Source organism: Vigna radiata, chromosome 7 (assembly GCF_000741045.1).
Source record: "Vigna radiata var. radiata cultivar VC1973A chromosome 7, Vradiata_ver6, whole genome shotgun sequence".
Classification (NCBI taxonomy): Eukaryota; Viridiplantae; Streptophyta; class Magnoliopsida; order Fabales; family Fabaceae; genus Vigna; species Vigna radiata.
The window spans coordinates 44,891,528-44,908,810 of record NC_028357.1 but is presented as its reverse complement, the minus strand read 5'-3'; the positions used below and the strand labels follow the sequence as shown (position 1 = coordinate 44,908,810).

The 17,283-nt window shown below is 34.5% G+C and overlaps 2 protein-coding genes across 3 annotated transcripts; both read left to right on the top strand.

Annotated features, from left to right (window-relative positions):
* The first annotated feature begins 2,274 nt into the window (after nucleotides 1-2,274).
* Nucleotides 2,275-9,093, top strand: LOC106768395 (angiopoietin-1 receptor). Of its 2 annotated transcripts, XM_014653538.2 has the most exons (9): nucleotides 2,277-5,491; nucleotides 5,608-5,712; nucleotides 5,826-5,978; nucleotides 6,308-6,471; nucleotides 6,586-6,733; nucleotides 6,816-6,938; nucleotides 7,027-7,114; nucleotides 8,212-8,711; nucleotides 8,792-9,093. In XM_014653538.2, the coding sequence occupies exons 1-8, from the start codon at nucleotides 3,086-3,088 to the stop codon at nucleotides 8,376-8,378; spliced, it is 3,354 nt and encodes a 1,117-aa protein (XP_014509024.1). In that variant the 5' UTR covers nucleotides 2,277-3,085; the 3' UTR covers nucleotides 8,379-8,711; nucleotides 8,792-9,093. The 2 variants fall into 2 exon arrangements, with proteins under 2 accessions (XP_022639605.1, XP_014509024.1); XM_022783884.1 differs by lacking the exons at nucleotides 7,027-7,114; nucleotides 8,792-9,093 and having other exon boundaries at nucleotides 2,275-5,491; nucleotides 8,212-8,354.
* A 4,947-nt stretch (nucleotides 9,094-14,040) lies between these two features.
* On the top strand, nucleotides 14,041-15,917 carry LOC106767894 (transcription factor MYB36). The gene is made up of 3 exons (XM_014652857.2): nucleotides 14,041-14,438; nucleotides 14,530-14,659; nucleotides 14,838-15,917. Exons 1-3 carry the CDS (start codon nucleotides 14,303-14,305, stop codon nucleotides 15,655-15,657), a joined length of 1,086 nt encoding a protein of 361 aa, XP_014508343.1. The 5' UTR covers nucleotides 14,041-14,302; the 3' UTR covers nucleotides 15,658-15,917.
* Nucleotides 15,918-17,283: the final 1,366 nt, after the last annotated feature.

Here is a 17,283-nt window from a genome sequence, read left to right as displayed (position 1 = left end):
TTTAAATATAATTGGGGACCAAATTGAACATATTAAAATGAAACCAGGTACTATATTNAACATTTCACATTAACGNCTTTATATTACATAAACCTTCACATTACATAAAAACCTTGCCATTGCATGAACCTTAACATTCACCTTCACCTAAACACGAAGCAACATACTAAGATCAACCTAAACAAACCTTTAAAATGACAATGTTAACTACAAAAACAACACACATAGCTCCTAGTAACAATATCATCCTTCTNTGCAAGTTTTGGACTAAAATCTCCAAATCAGNAANCCTCCTCCTTTGTCTGACACTTTCATCATCTCTTTCCTTCTGCAAGTTTTGGACTAAAATTTCCAAATCAGAAATCCTCTGAATTTGTCTGATACTTTCANCATCTCTTTCCTCATTATTTTCTTCAGCACACCATTTGAAAAAGTTGCAGTAAATCCCTCTTGAAGATCCACCCTGATATGCAACAAATAAGCCACCAAAATTGAAATTTCAACATCAAATATATACCAAATAAAGTCAAAATGAAAATCAAAAAACCTTGTAATGCCGACATCCCCAAAATTTTCGCCCAGCATTCTGGGGAGTTCTCGCCACTTTGGACACAGCTGCATCACCACACTTGCAATGAGGGATTATCCCACCTCCACTCCAGCCCCCATCATTTGCGGATTGTGAACTTCTTTCCAACCCAGTTTTGGAACAAGACGACCATGCTTGACAAGAAGCCATTTTGACTTCAACGAACCCTAAACCTATCGCAACCTCTGCTCCAAAAATTGAAGAACATCAAAGAACCAAAGAACCCTAACTTCAACTAACCCTAACCCACCCCTTTTAATAACCCCAATTATAATCCATTTCAGTCAANTTCCTTTTGTCAAACAGCCACGTAATATAAATTGGACACAGATGGATAATACTTTGCCACGCCAGCATCTGGACTGTTAGATATTTAACGCCGTTTGCCATAGGGACCAATTTGAACAAAATTTAATGAAATATGGGACCAAAGTGAATTTTTTCCAAAGGTGGGACCATTTTGAACAAAAGCCTCAAAAGGTGGGACCAAAAGAAGTATTAAACCATAATTTAATGTGGTGTAAGAAATTCGATCTTGCTGGGAATCCAAAAAGAAGATCACCCTGCTGGAGTAAAGCAGGAAGAAGGTAAAAAAGCATCCAACATGAAGGTGGGGATAACAAAGAAGCTCTATTCATCACGTGACCAATTAATAAAGGTTAAAAGATGTTTAAGTATCCTAAAAACAAGATGTAGGAAGAGAAACAAAAGAAGAAGAACCTAATACCCAAGAACACTCCTAATCTCGAAACAAAGAACGAACACGCAAAACGAAAATAAGGAAGTGATCAGTTCCTAAAATAATAATCTATACCAGAATAAACTTGGAACGGTAGGCAAACTTCTTTACGATCAGTTCCCAAGAACACATATTACTTTCATTACTTTTTAAGATAATTAGGTTTATCTCAGACAACATCAATGAAATCCAATCGACATCATATTTTTTGAAACTGAATCAACCTACACCAAAGCGATTCATGTATTTTATAATCTTTTATTTTTAAGATTTCAGACATTCACCTCCACCTCATATATCTAATAAAATCCGTATTCTAAGTTTAAAAACAATATAATTTATTTTATCATAATCTTGAGTGTAAACATAGTAGATAGATGATAAGATTCTAATCACGATTTGTTTGCTTTTTTTATTTGAAAAGATCTCCTTATTGATGAGAGAGATTTATTTACAAAAATTCTTCGACGAAGTTAAAAATGTTTATGATAAAATATGATAAAGTATGAAAATGTATATTTTTTTTATAAATATTAATTATATTTATATTGAAATAATACTTATTTGAAAAATATAATAACATTATAATAATAATAAAATAATAAATAATAACTAAATATAATATATAAATATACTTTAAAAAATGTATATTTAAAATACTTTATAATAAAAAAAGTTAATGTATTTTATTAGATTGTATTCTTTTGTCTATAGAATAATAACAGATTTATAGTTTTTAAATAAAAACTGAAAACTATTTACAAGTATATAAATAAAAAATTGTCAATTTATTAAAATTAAAAAATAAACCTGTAAAATTCAAACAATTTTTCACTCCCCCAAAACAAAACCAAATTGATGACATCCACCATTACTTCCACGACTTAATTAGAGAAAAAATATATGAAAAGGCATAGTTAACATAATTTGTGGGTGGTGTCAAGAAATTGAGTGAATCGACGAAGGAGAATAAAATAAAATAAATGAAAAATCGGAAAAAAAATGAAGGTGTGTGGTGGTCACATGCAGAAGAGAGCGTAGAAAGAAAGGGCATATGCGAGGGAGATAAATAATATGCCAAGAAATACCGTTAAGAGAGAGTGCCACGTGGGACTCTACATGGCAATCACCCATCGCATCTTGCAATTGCAACCTTCAACCTCTGCCCCAACTCTCTTCCTCCCATATGCCCATGGCGTTCCTTCTCATCACCACCTTCTCCTTCTCTTCCTCCTTCTTCCACCCTTTCAATTTCACCTTCCTTTCTTCCCAATCTCTCTCTGTCTTCTCAATTCTACCCCTAACCTCGCCTCTTTCGAAATCTCCAAACTTCAAAAACCGCAGAATATAGTCTGAGAGAACCATCACCCCTATTCAAACCCATCAATTATTTTCCACTGGGTCACGCTTTCACTCCCAAATTTCCAATTTTTCTATCTGTTTATCGCCTTATTCGCCGTCTCAGGTATTGCTGATGGTTATCTCTGAATACGGATCTGCACAAGTCGCGGCCTTGGATTCTTGTTTTTCCTTATATTCTTCTAATTCTATTTCTGCCATCGCCTCGAGGCTCTGTTTCTAGAAATGTGATCGGCCTTCTGTTATTTATTATTTATTATTTATTTATTTATTTATCCTAATCTTCAACTTAATTCCAAATCATTGACTCACCTATTGGGTGGGGCTACCCTGTTTAAGGCTGTGAAAGTTTGGAGTTGTAAGATGTATCGTGAGTTGTGATGATGTGAGTTGTGCTCATGTGTAATAAAGGGTTTCAATGCTTGAACGAGTGTGAGAGTGAAGTTGATCAAAGGCAAGAGTTCTTCGTCATGGATAGTCCAATTCGATCGCCAGCTGCCGGTTCAGGCTCCGGCGAAGATAGCCGGCGTGTTAAGTTTTTGTGCAGCTTTCTGGGGAGCATAATGCCCCGTCCCCAAGATGGGAAGCTGCGTTACGTCGGTGGCGAGACACGAATTGTGAGTGTTTGTAGAGATATTAGCTACGAGGAGTTGATGGTGAAGATGAGAGAGTTGTATGATGGGGCTGCTGTGTTGAAGTACCAGCAACCCGACGAGGATCTTGATGCTCTTGTTTCTGTTGTCAATGATGATGATGTGGTTAACATGATGGAAGAGTATGACAAGTTGGGGTCAGGGGATGGATTCACTAGGCTCAGGATATTTTTGTTTTCACAATCCGAACAGGATGGTTCCTCACATTTCATTGATGGGGATGATTCTGAGAGGAGGTATGTTGATGCATTGAATAGTTTAAATGATGTTGCTGACTTTAGGAGGTTGCAACAAGGAGAGTTTCCAATGATTAGCCCTGTTGAGGATATCCATGTGGCTGGTGAACAGTTTTTCAATCCAATGAGTGTGGAAAGTGGGATTCATTCTCACAGAAGTGGGGACCTATCTATGCCACCTTATAACATGCATCATCTCTCGATCCAGCACCCGCAACCTGTGGGCCCAAGGTATACTGAAATGGATTCTCCTTGGAATCCTGCTTATTACTCTCCTAGGCACCATGGTCTCCACGACTCCAGATCATTAGTTGAATTTCCATCTTCGCCGTCTGGTAGGTACCGAATGCCATTTCCAGAGTTACCAGATAAGTGCATTGATCGAGGGCCGGAAGACTATGCTCGACATCATGTAAACCACCATCCTTTGTATGATAATCAGCAGCAGTATGCTGATAATGTTTTGTGGGTGCCGACAGGAGCAGCACATTCTGAAAAGACAGGTTTTCCAGCCAATATTCTTCATGGTTCCCATGTTGTTGATGGGAACAACATATGTGAGCAGTGTCGCATGGGTTTTCAGAGAGGTCAACCACATCTTGAACATTCTAATATAAGTAATGGACTTCTACCGGTTGCTAATCCATGTGGAGAATGCCCCCTGCCAAATAGGGATGCTTTCCCCATGAATGTTGATACAAAGTTACATCCAGCAATGTATCCCAATGAACCTAATGGTGATCACAGGTCTGTTTATAATGATACTCAAAATCATGAGAGAGGTTGGGGTTTGCAGCATCCAACAACTGCTCGGGTTGAGGAATCAAGAGGACATTTATCTGTATCAGGAAGAGTGGGTGATGTTCCAGTTGCAAATATCCCTCTTGGGCATGGTAGTGTGACCGATGGACATGCCCTGTCGTCCAATTATCTCCATCAGCCGGTTGGACCTGAATTGGGTACTGAACTTTTCCCTGACCAAACCCTGACTGCATCACCACACGTACAAATTGCTCCACTTGAAGAATGCAATGTGCGGTACGGAAATCCATCTCCTTATGGAGTAGACAGTAATTATGCTGTGCCCCGTGGGCATCCATCTGGTTTATGGAGGAATACTACAATTCCTGTTCATTTGGGACCATCTCATGAGGCAAATACCTCACCTCCGCAAGTGAATGGTATGATAAATGCGGCATTAGTCAGGGGAGAAGGCAGTCCAGGGTTTTACATTGGACCAGATACTCAAAATCAATGGGTTGATTCCTCACAGAAATTGACAGGACATGATTGTAAAGCCATCCCAGAATATTCGCATGCACATGCTCTGCAGTTGAATCCAACACTCCTTGGTCCAGAGAATCAGCACCCAGTTACTGTAGATACCATTCACCCTCCACAGGACGTGAGTACTGGTACCTGCTTGGAACCTTTGCAGGTTCCAATATCATCTTATAATATGGTTCATAATCAAGAGGTTTTAAGAAATGACACCAGTTTGGCTACAGCAAAGACTTTCGAATCAAATACTTTGCTTGGAGAAGGAATAGTGGTAAAAATTGAGGACAAGGTTAAAGGCCCTGACACGCAGACTGTATCATATTCAGAGCAAAATAAAGTTGCTGAGAATGCATGTCTAGCTGCTGCTTCTGTTGATTCTAATAATTCAAAGTCTAAACCTGAAGGAGACTGCAGGCATGTTGAGAAACTGGCTGATGAGGACCATTCTGTTCCACAAGATTATAAGCATTTAGGTAATCAATTAAGCCTCTTGCCTGAGTTGATTGCTTCTGTGAAAAGGGATGCATTAGAAGTTGTTGAAGAGGTGAAAACTGCTGCTAAAGATGACCCAGCCAATTCTCATAATCAAAATTTAGACGCCAAGGAAAAGACAATAAATGAAGTAGAGCCAGCGGTAACAATTGAGTGATTTTAATTTCTTCTTTCAAAAATTTAAAGTAAATTTGTTCTCTTTAATTGAGGTTTGGTTGTGTTGCTTCATTTTATGATGTGTATTTATTTGTCTTGTAGAATGCTAATGGTGATTTAGAATTGAACTCTGAAAGTGACCATGTAGATACTTCTAAAATTGAGCCTACGAAGGCTGAGGAAGAAGCAATTGCCAGGGGATTGCAGGTTTTCTTTCTTACTCAAGTTCGTCATGTTCTCATCGTATCATGTTTTGAGGTCTTTTCTGGCTTTCTTGTTCCCACATCCTAGGGTTTGATAGTATGCTGATAATTTTTCAGACTATTAAAAATGATGATTTGGAGGAGATCCGCGAGCTTGGTTCTGGAACCTATGGAGCTGTTTATCATGGGAAATGGAAAGGTTCTGACGTTGCCATTAAGAGAATAAAAGCCAGTTGTTTTGCTGGAAGGCCATCTGAAAGAGCAAGATTGGTATTATTAGTGTTTGAAGATTGGTATTATTAGTGTTTGATGGTTTTTCCCTTCGTTTAAGTATCTGTAGATTTAAACCTTGTAGAATAAGAATTTTCTAATCTCTGTCACAAATTTTCAATCTATTGCCCGAAAACAACTTCCTTGAAAAGGCTAAAATTTGTTCTACAAGAAATATTTGAATGTATTAGATGTGCATAATATAGAATATAGAATTCATGTCAGGGGTCACTCCATTGTTCTACATAGAAATTCAATCATGGCACACATTGAAACGTTTATTTGATACCCAACCATATATAGTGATTTCATTCTGCTTCTTGCTCCAGATTACAGATTTCTGGAAGGAGGCATTGATGTTGAGTTCATTGCATCATCCAAATGTTGTCTCCTTTTATGGCATTGTTCGTGATGGCCCTGACAGTTCTTTAGCAACAGTCACCGAATTCATGATTAATGGATCTTTGAAACAGTTCTTGCATAAGAAAGATAGGTAATTTGATACATTCATGGGTTTATATTTCATCAATATTTAATGTTTTGAGTAGCCTCCCATTGGAATACCTTCATGAATCTTTTATGCTGTTTATTCTGAGCAATTTAACAGAACAATTGATCGTCGTAAGAGACTCATTATAGCCATGGATGCTGCATTTGGGATGGAATATTTGCATGGAAAAAACATTGTGCATTTTGATTTGAAATGTGAGAATCTATTGGTCAATATGAGAGATCCTCAACGCCCTGTCTGCAAGGTACTAATAAGAATACACTCACTGATGCACACAAAAGCAACCTGCAAGGGGAGACTGAAATGAGGCTTGTGTATTTTTACAGATTGGTGATTTGGGTTTATCAAAGGTTAAACAGCACACTCTAGTGTCTGGTGGAGTACGTGGGACTTTGCCATGGATGGCACCTGAGCTTCTTAGTGGGAAAAGCAATATGGTATCGGAGAAGGTATTGGCATAGCTGGTTTTGGCTTCACACACCTAATACTCTTTTCATTTTTTATGATGATCAGCGTCTATACTTGCTTGTGATGTAGATTGATGTGTACTCATTCGGAGTAGTTATGTGGGAGTTGCTCACAGGGGATGAACCCTATGCTGATATGCATTGTGCTTCAATAATAGGTGAGAGCCAAGTAACAAACAAAATGCATACGAGGACTTTGTGTCTTCCTACATATCACACTTCTATATAATGTTGCAAAATCATCCCAACCGTTTATATTGTTAGAAATTTTCTTGTAAGCGTATTGGAACTCTTCTATTATATTTTTCTCAGGAAGTCACCAACTAACTGCGTTTAAATTTGAGTTTATACTTTCTGAAGTAAATTTGTCAGTTCTGGTTGGGGTGAATCTGACTATAGTTTTTCAAGCAAAATAACACTGACATGAATTGTTTCAATTTTTTTTTTGGTAGTCCCACTTAGTTAACTGTAGTTCTTGCTCTCCTTCTCTCTTCCTCCATTACATAATATTTCTCTGAATTGTCTTCTGTGTCTGTCTCTGTATGGAGTATTTAGTATCTTTGAGTTGTTCCAGAACAGCACATCTCATTCCTCTGCAGAGTAGGTGCAGTCGGGTTTCTAAAAATTTCTCCCGTGTCAGTTGCTTATTGCATACTTGGCCCAGGGGGAGTGGGGCTTCAGCATTACAAGATTGCCTGGCTTTTCTGTTACAACAGTTTTTTTTTTTTTGGTGATTTTCTGTTGTAGCTTTTCAGATAGAGAACCATAGTATATGACTTCCAATGTTGTTATTGAATCCTTATTAAGATGTAGACTGAGAATTGATCTTGAAGACATTCCCTTGATGAAAAAAAAAACAGAAAAGAAAGCATTGTTATATATTATTTGTAAAATTGAAATTCAGGTGCCAGTGATGATATTTTGGTCAGTTTATGACTATAATTTTTTAAGCTCTAGTGCTTACTTGAATTATACCTAATGCACTGCTGTAATATCATTCTACTATTGGTAAGGAACTTAATTTTTTAGAACTGGAAGGTAACAGGTTGTGTATAACTTGTCCCGAAGTATCCTTGCTACAAAGTCCTAGGTAACAGATAGGTTGACTGGAAAATGAATAAAAACTTGGCTATTTCTAGACAAAAGGATGGAGTGTCTTTGATCTTTGGCCATATCCAGCATCCATTGGGTTCTGAATATTCTGGTAGAATTGGCCATATATCAACTTTCACCATTGTTGTACTTTGTTTTGCAGGAGGTATCGTGAACAACAGTTTACGTCCTCAAATCCCATCATGGTGTGATCCTGAGTGGAAGTCTCTAATGGAAAGTTGTTGGGCATCTGATCCTGCAGAAAGACCATCATTTTCAGAAATTTCCAAGAAGTTAAGGAGTATGGCTGCTTCAATGAATGTGAAATAGTCAATTGATCTTGAGTCAGTTAATTGAACTTCTCAAGTTGTATGTAGCCTAGAATTGGTTAAAGGGAAATAAGGTGAAGCATGGTTCTTCCAGTTCAAGGCACCATCAAGCACAGCTTTATAAAGGGGAAAAATAATTGAAAGGAGTATTCAAGCTTGCCTAGCTTGTATCGAGATATCATGCCTTGGTTTAGTCTAGAAAGTCTTTTGTAATGTTACCTTTAATGATATTATCCTTGGTGCAGTAACTTGCACTACAACATGGTTTCTCTCCCAGAAGCAGCATGGTGTTCTGAAAAATGCTACATGTGGTGGAACATCAATATATCACAGTGTGAGTTATTTTATTAATATGTGGATACCAGACACAAAAATATTTGCTTCTCTTATCAGTTCTCTACTTGGTTTTTGCAGTTTTACAGGTGATGAGGGTGATGGTAGCAATAGTTGTGGCTTTACTATCACTAAGGAACCATGCCTTCTGGAGGGATGTGTATATAAATCAACCACCAACATGTCTCCTGTGCTTTCACATGGAGAGGATAATGACGAATTCTGCTTCCCATTTTGATGGAACAAATTCAATTTCTCGTCGATATTTTTGTTTAAATTGCTTATTATATTGATATCATATATTCTTAATGACATGAATGTGCATACTTAATGACATAAATTAACTTTTTTATATGAATGATGTCAAATATATTTTTTTTGCAGATTGTGTGCTAATGTCTAGGAAGAACATGTAATGGGACTATTTTTTTTATTTTGGGACTATTTTTTTCATATTTCTGTTAAAATGTAGAACGAGTTTCACTCTGCAGTTCGGTTGATATCTCAGTATGAATTATAAAGCACAACATATTTCTGTTGCGATTTAATTGGAAAACTTACTATGGACATGGTCACCGATATTTCAAGACTTCGTTTTCACACAAATCCGAACATCTGACAACGTACCAATCACTCGTTTGATTGAAAAGGATTAGTTTCTAATATAATACTAATTAAGTTTTTATTTTGTGTTTAATGTTATAAATATAACAATGTTTACGAGTTTAATAATTTCTTAGATAAGATATCATTTAATTTAATTTATTCTGTATCTTAACTTAAGTTAATTTAAATTAGTTGAATAATTTTATAAACAGAATGAAACAATAAAAAATTGACAAATCAAATTAGGTCAACTTTCTCATTCAACATAAGTCAACAACAAGAGGCAAAATAACGATGATGAAATACTCTAAATTAAGTCAAGTAAACCGTCATTTGATCCCCAAGTGACGAACCAATACGAAAAAACGTGATTTGAAGAGTTTTTCCATTTTTTTTTTTCTTTTGGGAAGAGTAAGTGACGTAAATGACAAAATGAGAAATTTAACATGGTTGACTCAATTAATTCCCTGTACCTATACCACATGGGTCTGATATGCTTTGAATTTAGAGATGATGATAATGAGTTTACAATGAAGTTTTAAGAAAAGAAAAAAATGGTGCAACACCAACTCTGAATGCCAAGAAAATCCAGAAGGTCAATTTGTGTGACAGCATCATCATCTACTCCCTTTATCTCCACTTCTATTCACTACCTAACACACGCCTTAGACTTCTTCATAAAAGTCAAACTACTCTCACTTCTTACACTTGTCTGTATTCTACCCCACCAAAAGCATTACGTAACATTTTCATTTTACAACACAAAAACCTTTTTAATTACTTACAACATCTCTATAAATAAAAGTCTCACAAAATATCATAGGACAATCATATTTTAACAATTTCTTTTAACAACTTTGACAATAAGACATGTGTCACCATTTTATTAGTCTGTTTGAATTTATTCTAAAAAAATATTTGAAACGGACCAATCACAAATTGTCCCGCATGTATTATCAAAAAATTATCAAAAAAGAGTTGTTAAAGAGACTTTTTCCAATATCATATTCCGCTCATGCTCAATAATTCACATTGCTGTTCACTTTACAGTACTTTTAACCTCTCCAATATTACCTACTCAGTAAATCATAGTAACTACGTATTTTAGGTCATATTACTTAAAAACCTAGATTATAGCATTTGACATTTCTGGGGATTGTACTCGAGAAAGGGATGAACTCGGTAACGTAAGTATTGTATTAACGTGTCTTGTGTTAAGTAATATTTTACAGAAAGTGCATTGGAATTTGATTTAATGATTTATAGTTATTTATTAGCACAAGTATAACACGTATACGTAGCTCTGGAATTGTGATTAGTGTGATTTTAAAGGTATAAATAAATGTTTAGCGTCCAAGTCTACTAACAGCATCTTTGTCAACCCTAGTGACGACATATACAACACTGTGATCTTTGTTCCAATCAATGCTTATTTTTATACTAAAACGACTTTTTTCAATCTCACGCTTATCTTAACTCTACTAATTAAAACACTAAAATAAGCTAAGTGAATCACAGGTGTCATGATAGCAAAGTTATATTTCCTCGGATCAACATCAACGCTAATCAATCATCTACCAAAAGCAAAACCACACAATTCAATTTCTAATTGCTTTAAACTGCTCTTAAAGCTCCTTCATCTCTTCAAATTTAAGTACGACTTTTACTCTCATATTACGGAAAGTTCAGCACTATATAACCCAAGATTTTGAATATCTTATGCAGGTTTCAAATTATATTTATATAATTTTTTTCCTAATAAATTCATTAATTTGTTTTAGTGACGGATACCTTTCTAAGATGAGCTAGATACAGATCTTATAAAAAAGATAAAATGCATCCATAGAAATAATATTTATAAATACATTACATTTAAGCTTTATAAGAAATAATATTTATAAATACTGATATTTCATTTTGGTTTATAAATTTATAATTGAAACCGAAATAAATATTTTAGGAATACGTAATATTACTGTATAATTGAAGTATTGATGCTTAATTAAAATATATATATCAATAAGGATAATGATATTTAGACAACATTTTTTTGACAACATTTAAACATTGATTACGTGTCAATCTGTGATTGGTCAAAAATTACTCCACAATAATGTTTATCATTATTATTATTATTGATTGTGGAGTAATTTTTGACACAGATTGATACGTAATCAATGTTTAAATGTTGTCAAAAAAATGTTGTGTAAATATCATTATCCTATCAATAAATTAGGCAGAAAACCGATAATTAGAAAGATAATTTTGGATTGGTGTTCCATTTTTATCCTCATACACCAAAACTGTACTGAGCAGTTGTTACAATAGATTGGTCTTCTGGATGATGAAATGTACTGTTCTTCCTCCCATTTGGCTTCTGCTTTTTTCTTGAAAAAGAAACACAGTCTCAATATAAAGATTCTTAGTTAAGGAGAGAGACAAGGAGAAGGATGTTTTCATGGTCCGAAAGATCCGAGACTATTTAATGACAAAGATATGAATATTTATAAATTTTGGTAGCTATAAGTGCTTTTTGAATTTGATGTTTTCCCCTTGTTATATTTCTAAGTGAGTGCGGTTCTCGACTTTATTTTTCTTCTCAGTCATTAAAAAAATGTATTAAATTATAAAACCAAGGTCAATGAGTGGTTCTTTCTTCTCTAAAAATATTGAATTGCAATGACCTTTCTGTTTGGTTTTACATCTTTTCTTCTTTTCATACAGTTTCCTATATTGTCTTTTAACGTCTCCTATCCAACTTGTCAAACAGGAACAAAAAAGAAAAATAAAATGTTTGATATTAACCCCAATAATTCCTATAGCCAAAAATTAAAGAAAGGACTACAAAAAATATAGCAATTAATTTAACAAATGTTTGACTTTTTCATTTTCTTATTTTTTTAATCTCATAGCTACATTATTGCCCTATCAAACCCGATCTCCAACTCCAAGGCTGGTGAAAGAGCCTTTCTTTGAATTATAATAATAAGCTACTTTCAGAGCTATAACGTGTCTTCATCTTCTAACTTGGATAAACTAGTAAGCTATAAAATTTTATATATTAATTAAAATTATTAAAAATCACAAACTTTTATAGATGCTTTTTATGAATATCCCATATAAATTGTAATCTTCAATATATTTTCACCCTACTCACATGTTAATCGTCACTCGGTGTGTTTGTTTTTAAATCTCTTTATAAAATATTTTAATAACTCAAAATTTTGAACTTAAAGCTTGTATAAAGTTTTTTTTTTATCAACAAAAACAAATATGTTAAATAAGAATAATAGGATTGTTTCAAGTCTCAAAACAAATAAAGAAAAAAGATGACAAAGTTATAACACATTCAGTTACTAAACCACATATGTCTAAAGACAATCATGATATTAACTAGAGAAGCATTCCCAAATAAAAAATATAAAGCAATCTATAGAACTATTTTATTTTCTTTTAATCTAATGCCTAAGTCTCTAGATTAAAAAAATTGAAGAACAAAAACAAAAAATAGCGTTTATAAAATTAATCTTAATATCTTAAACACTATTTATTCTTGAAAGTTAGGAAATTTTAAGTATATATATATCTCGTAAGAAATGAATATAATCTACACCCCTACTAAGAAAGGTACATTCGATCGATGAAGGGTTATGATAAAGAACTTTGTCAAGTAACTTAGACATCTAATTTACGTATGATGAGAAGAATTCAAGCTAAATAACTGTGATTTTGAAGCACTTGAGAGTGGAATAACATGAACTTGAGTTAGAAATTACTAGACAATATACGACGGAAATACAACAGTTTCTATTGGTGTGTGGTTTGATATAAGAATGAGTTGGTTAGGATTTTTTGGTGAAAGCAAAGCAAGGGCACATTTTCAAGATATTTGACTATTTTTTCTAACTTTCATCATCAGCTCGTCAACATCTATATATTGGTTTCACAAACACTTCAATCGCTTTAAACTGTATAGTGCTTATGTTGAGACCTTAAGAAAAACCTATATCACTGCCTAATTATGACCTAGTTTCAAGTCCGTACAATCCCATGAAGATCAGCCAATTTGTCGCAATATTTTTTCAATTTCAATTTAAAAGCAACCATCATGGAATACATATATCTGGAATTCACGGCTGAGGAATTACAAAGGAAAATATTCCATCTTTGATGAGAAATGTGACATTTTCCAAAAATGAAAAAGAAAAGTTATGTTTTTTATTCTGTACAGTGCGACATTTCCATACTTCATCTGCGTACGCACTTACCTGCTAAAATAATAGACCAGAAGTTAAGATTATACGTATTTTCTCTGCAAATGTATTTGTTTTTTACATGGTCACGTTATTGACTGAATCAAAGCAATATGTGTCTCCTTTCCACGAGAATTCCTGAGTTAAATAATTACACAAGGGTAATTTTATTTTAAGTAATAATAATTTACCAATAGGAAGGTCGCAGTACATTTCCCACAATACAAAAAGATGTGTTGGGAAGGCTTGACATGGAACATTTTGAAGGATAATGCCGACAAACTAAGAGGATGGAGACTTCTATTGATCAAATACTTGTAGCATTGGGTTGAAGTATTAAACTAATAGAGCTATGAAAAAGCAGTGCAATTTTTTATGAAAAGGAAGAGGAAATTTATGTTACGTTTGTCCAGTTGCATGCATAATTAAACGCGAGTGACCGAACTAATCCAAAAAGGAAGACAGAGAAAGAGAAAGAGAGAGAGAGAAAGATGGATGAAAAAACCCTAGAAGAAAAAAATGGAGTTGAAAATAGCTAGTGAGGGAATGGAGGGGGTGAGGTGTGTAAGACTTTTTGTCCTTTTAAGAATCACATCAGCCATACTTGGCTACCTATAAATCACAACCTTCCTTCGCCGTAGTTTCCCAACAATCCTAGCTAGCAAAGTTGATATTTTCTTCAACAAAAAACATAAAGAGAAACCTAATTGGAGAGAGACAACAACACAAGAACATGGGTAGAGCTCCATGCTGTGACAAGGCCAACGTCAAGAAAGGACCATGGTCTCCTGAAGAGGATGCTGCTCTTAAGACCTACATTGAAAAGAACGGAACTGGTGGCAATTGGATTGCTCTTCCTCAGAAAATCGGTACACTCCTTTCTTATATGTTTATTTATTTTCTCTTGAGAGTTTTTTTAGACCGAGAGTGATCTTATTGATGGATACAAATAATTCGCAGGGCTCAAGAGATGTGGAAAGAGTTGCAGACTTAGGTGGTTAAATTACTTGAGACCTAATATCAAACATGGTGGATTTACTGAAGAAGAAGACAACATCATCTGCAACCTTTACATTAGCATTGGTAGCAGGTCATTCTCTCTCTCAAAAACCCCAATCTCTATCTTCGCGCCTGTGCTGTTGTTTCTCAACATAACTGTTTGTCCTTTTTCTTTGTCACTAGAATATGTCTAGCTACCTCCACATGTTGTTTCTTTGGTTATTCCTAGAAATTAACCGAACATGTTCCAACATAATCTGTATGTATAGGTGGTCCATAATTGCTGCTCAGTTACCTGGAAGGACAGATAACGACATCAAGAACTATTGGAACACTAGATTGAAGAAGAAACTGCTTGGGAGGCGCAAACAATCTAACTTCAACACAAAGGACACAAATAATGGAATAGAGGAGAACTCTTATTCAAATGCCCTAAGCAGCTCGGCCCTTGAAAGACTCCAACTGCACATGCAACTTCAAAGCCTTCAAAACCCTTTCTCTTTCTACAATAACCCTGCGTTGTGGCCTAAGTTGCATCCTTTCCAAGAAAAGATGATCCAGAGCCTTCAATCTTTGAATGAAGGCTCTAACCCTGTGGTGCAAGATGCTTTGCCTTCCCCCCATGTCGAACAAGGACAAAAAGATGAGTTCATCTACAAGCCTCAACATGATGGTGCAAAGATCCATAGCCCACAGGTTCATCTTCTGGAGAATATTCCTTCAAGTAACAGTGGAGTTCCCTTTGTTGCTTCTGAGAGCAATAATAATCCAATGCACTCAAGTCTTGCACCAAGAGCTGAGCCTGTTGAACAGACTAATAATGTGGGATTTCAGCAACTCGGTGCACTGCAAACTGAACTAGATGACATTCTCAACAACAGAACAACGGGTTACGTGCCTCAGGAAGATCATCAAATGGCTGAATTTGATTGTTTCAGAGAGATGAGTAGCTCCAAGGACAGCCTGATTTGGTGGTCCAATGATTCTGATACCAGATCAGCATCCTCAAATTCCTGGGATTCATCTACTACTCCAGCTCTTTTAACACAAGGGATGTTCCAAGATTATGAACTGGGTTACAGTCTGTAGTGATTACAAGGATTTAACTTTCTGGTTATGCTAATTTGTTGTGTTAGTCATAAGATGTGGAAGGAGGAGCATGAGTAGTAGCAGGTCTTGTAAACAACATCGTGAATATAATAATGTAAATCCGATCAATGTCTGAGTAATGTAGAAACTACTAGTTTGTTCTGAACAATAACCAACGTGGTCCTTGATATATATATTTCTTAAACTTTAAAACATTGTTCTATAATTAGTTTGCTGGTAACTGAGATTCTAATGCATTTGATCCCATGTATATTCCTTTGACTCTGCCAGAGTATAACAAGAATTTCACTGTACTTGTTGCTGTGTTATACTGGTATAATTTAATACATACCAAATGTTTTAGGGTTGTAAAAGCTGGCTTTTCTGAGCTGTATGGTTGGGTATAGTATTAACAAAAAGAAATCAATTCATGGTATGATTGCGGACCAAAAGGGATCACTTTCTTCTATTTGTTTTGCATTCTCAAAGAAATACCAAAGCTAACAAGATTTCATTGACTTCGTTAGCTCTTACACAGGAGATATGCCAAGTTAATTGGGATGTGAAATAAGATTCCTATGTACTCTTAGTCAAAACTTGTAGTAACAAAAAGGATATGTTTCATAGATTCAAAACTCTTATATTATAGTTTGCATTTACCTCTATTTTATGTGAAATCTTTAATAAACTTTTTCATGTCAAAAACTACATTAGACTAAAAATAATTCCACACACAAGATCTAATAAAATTTAAGTGTAATTTAATTGTATAAATTGACTTGCAACTCGAAAATTATATTTATTTTATTTTATTTTTCAATATCTTTATTGAGCTTACTCTTGTTATTAAAGGAATAAAATTACATTGTGTTGAATAAAAACTATATATTTTCTCTTTTGGGATTAAGAATATTTTTAATGGTTTTATACTATTATTTTATTTTTATTTGATAAAATATAAATTTTATTCGGTGGAGCAAGTAGATAGTACATTAATTATGATGAAAATTATATTTATAGTTTTAATGCAAAGAAATGTGAACACTACGTCAACATCACTATCTCGCCAACTAATTTGTAAGATCATATATATGTAAAACTAGAGCATAATTTTAAGAATATGGTAACATTTAAACATAGTAAATTAAAAAGTAATTTGACCATCCGTTTATTTAAACTCAAACTCAAATATATTAGCAATTTTATTTTGATAAAATTATTTTATTATTTTCTTCATTTTATTGTGGTTGTAGGTTTCTCTCTTTAGAAAATGTATCTAAAGCTAATTTTGACAAATTTAAATTTCCTTCTGCTTCATATATAAAATAGGTGTGGAGGGAATCTTTCCCAGCAGTAAGGAAGTTCAACGCTTTTTCTTTTAAGAGGGAAAGGGTACTGCTCTCTACACCTCTTCAAGTGGGACCTGTACTCATTAATTTAATTTATTATAAAAATATTCTACACCTTTCCACTATTTTTTTTTATTCCAAAAATACCCTACACATCCCTACTATCCTTAACTATCTTTCTCTTTCCCTCCCTATATTAATGAAGCATTTACATGGCTCGAGCATTTACATGACTTAAATATATTTTCTTAAATAAGTTTGGTTCAATCTTATTTTC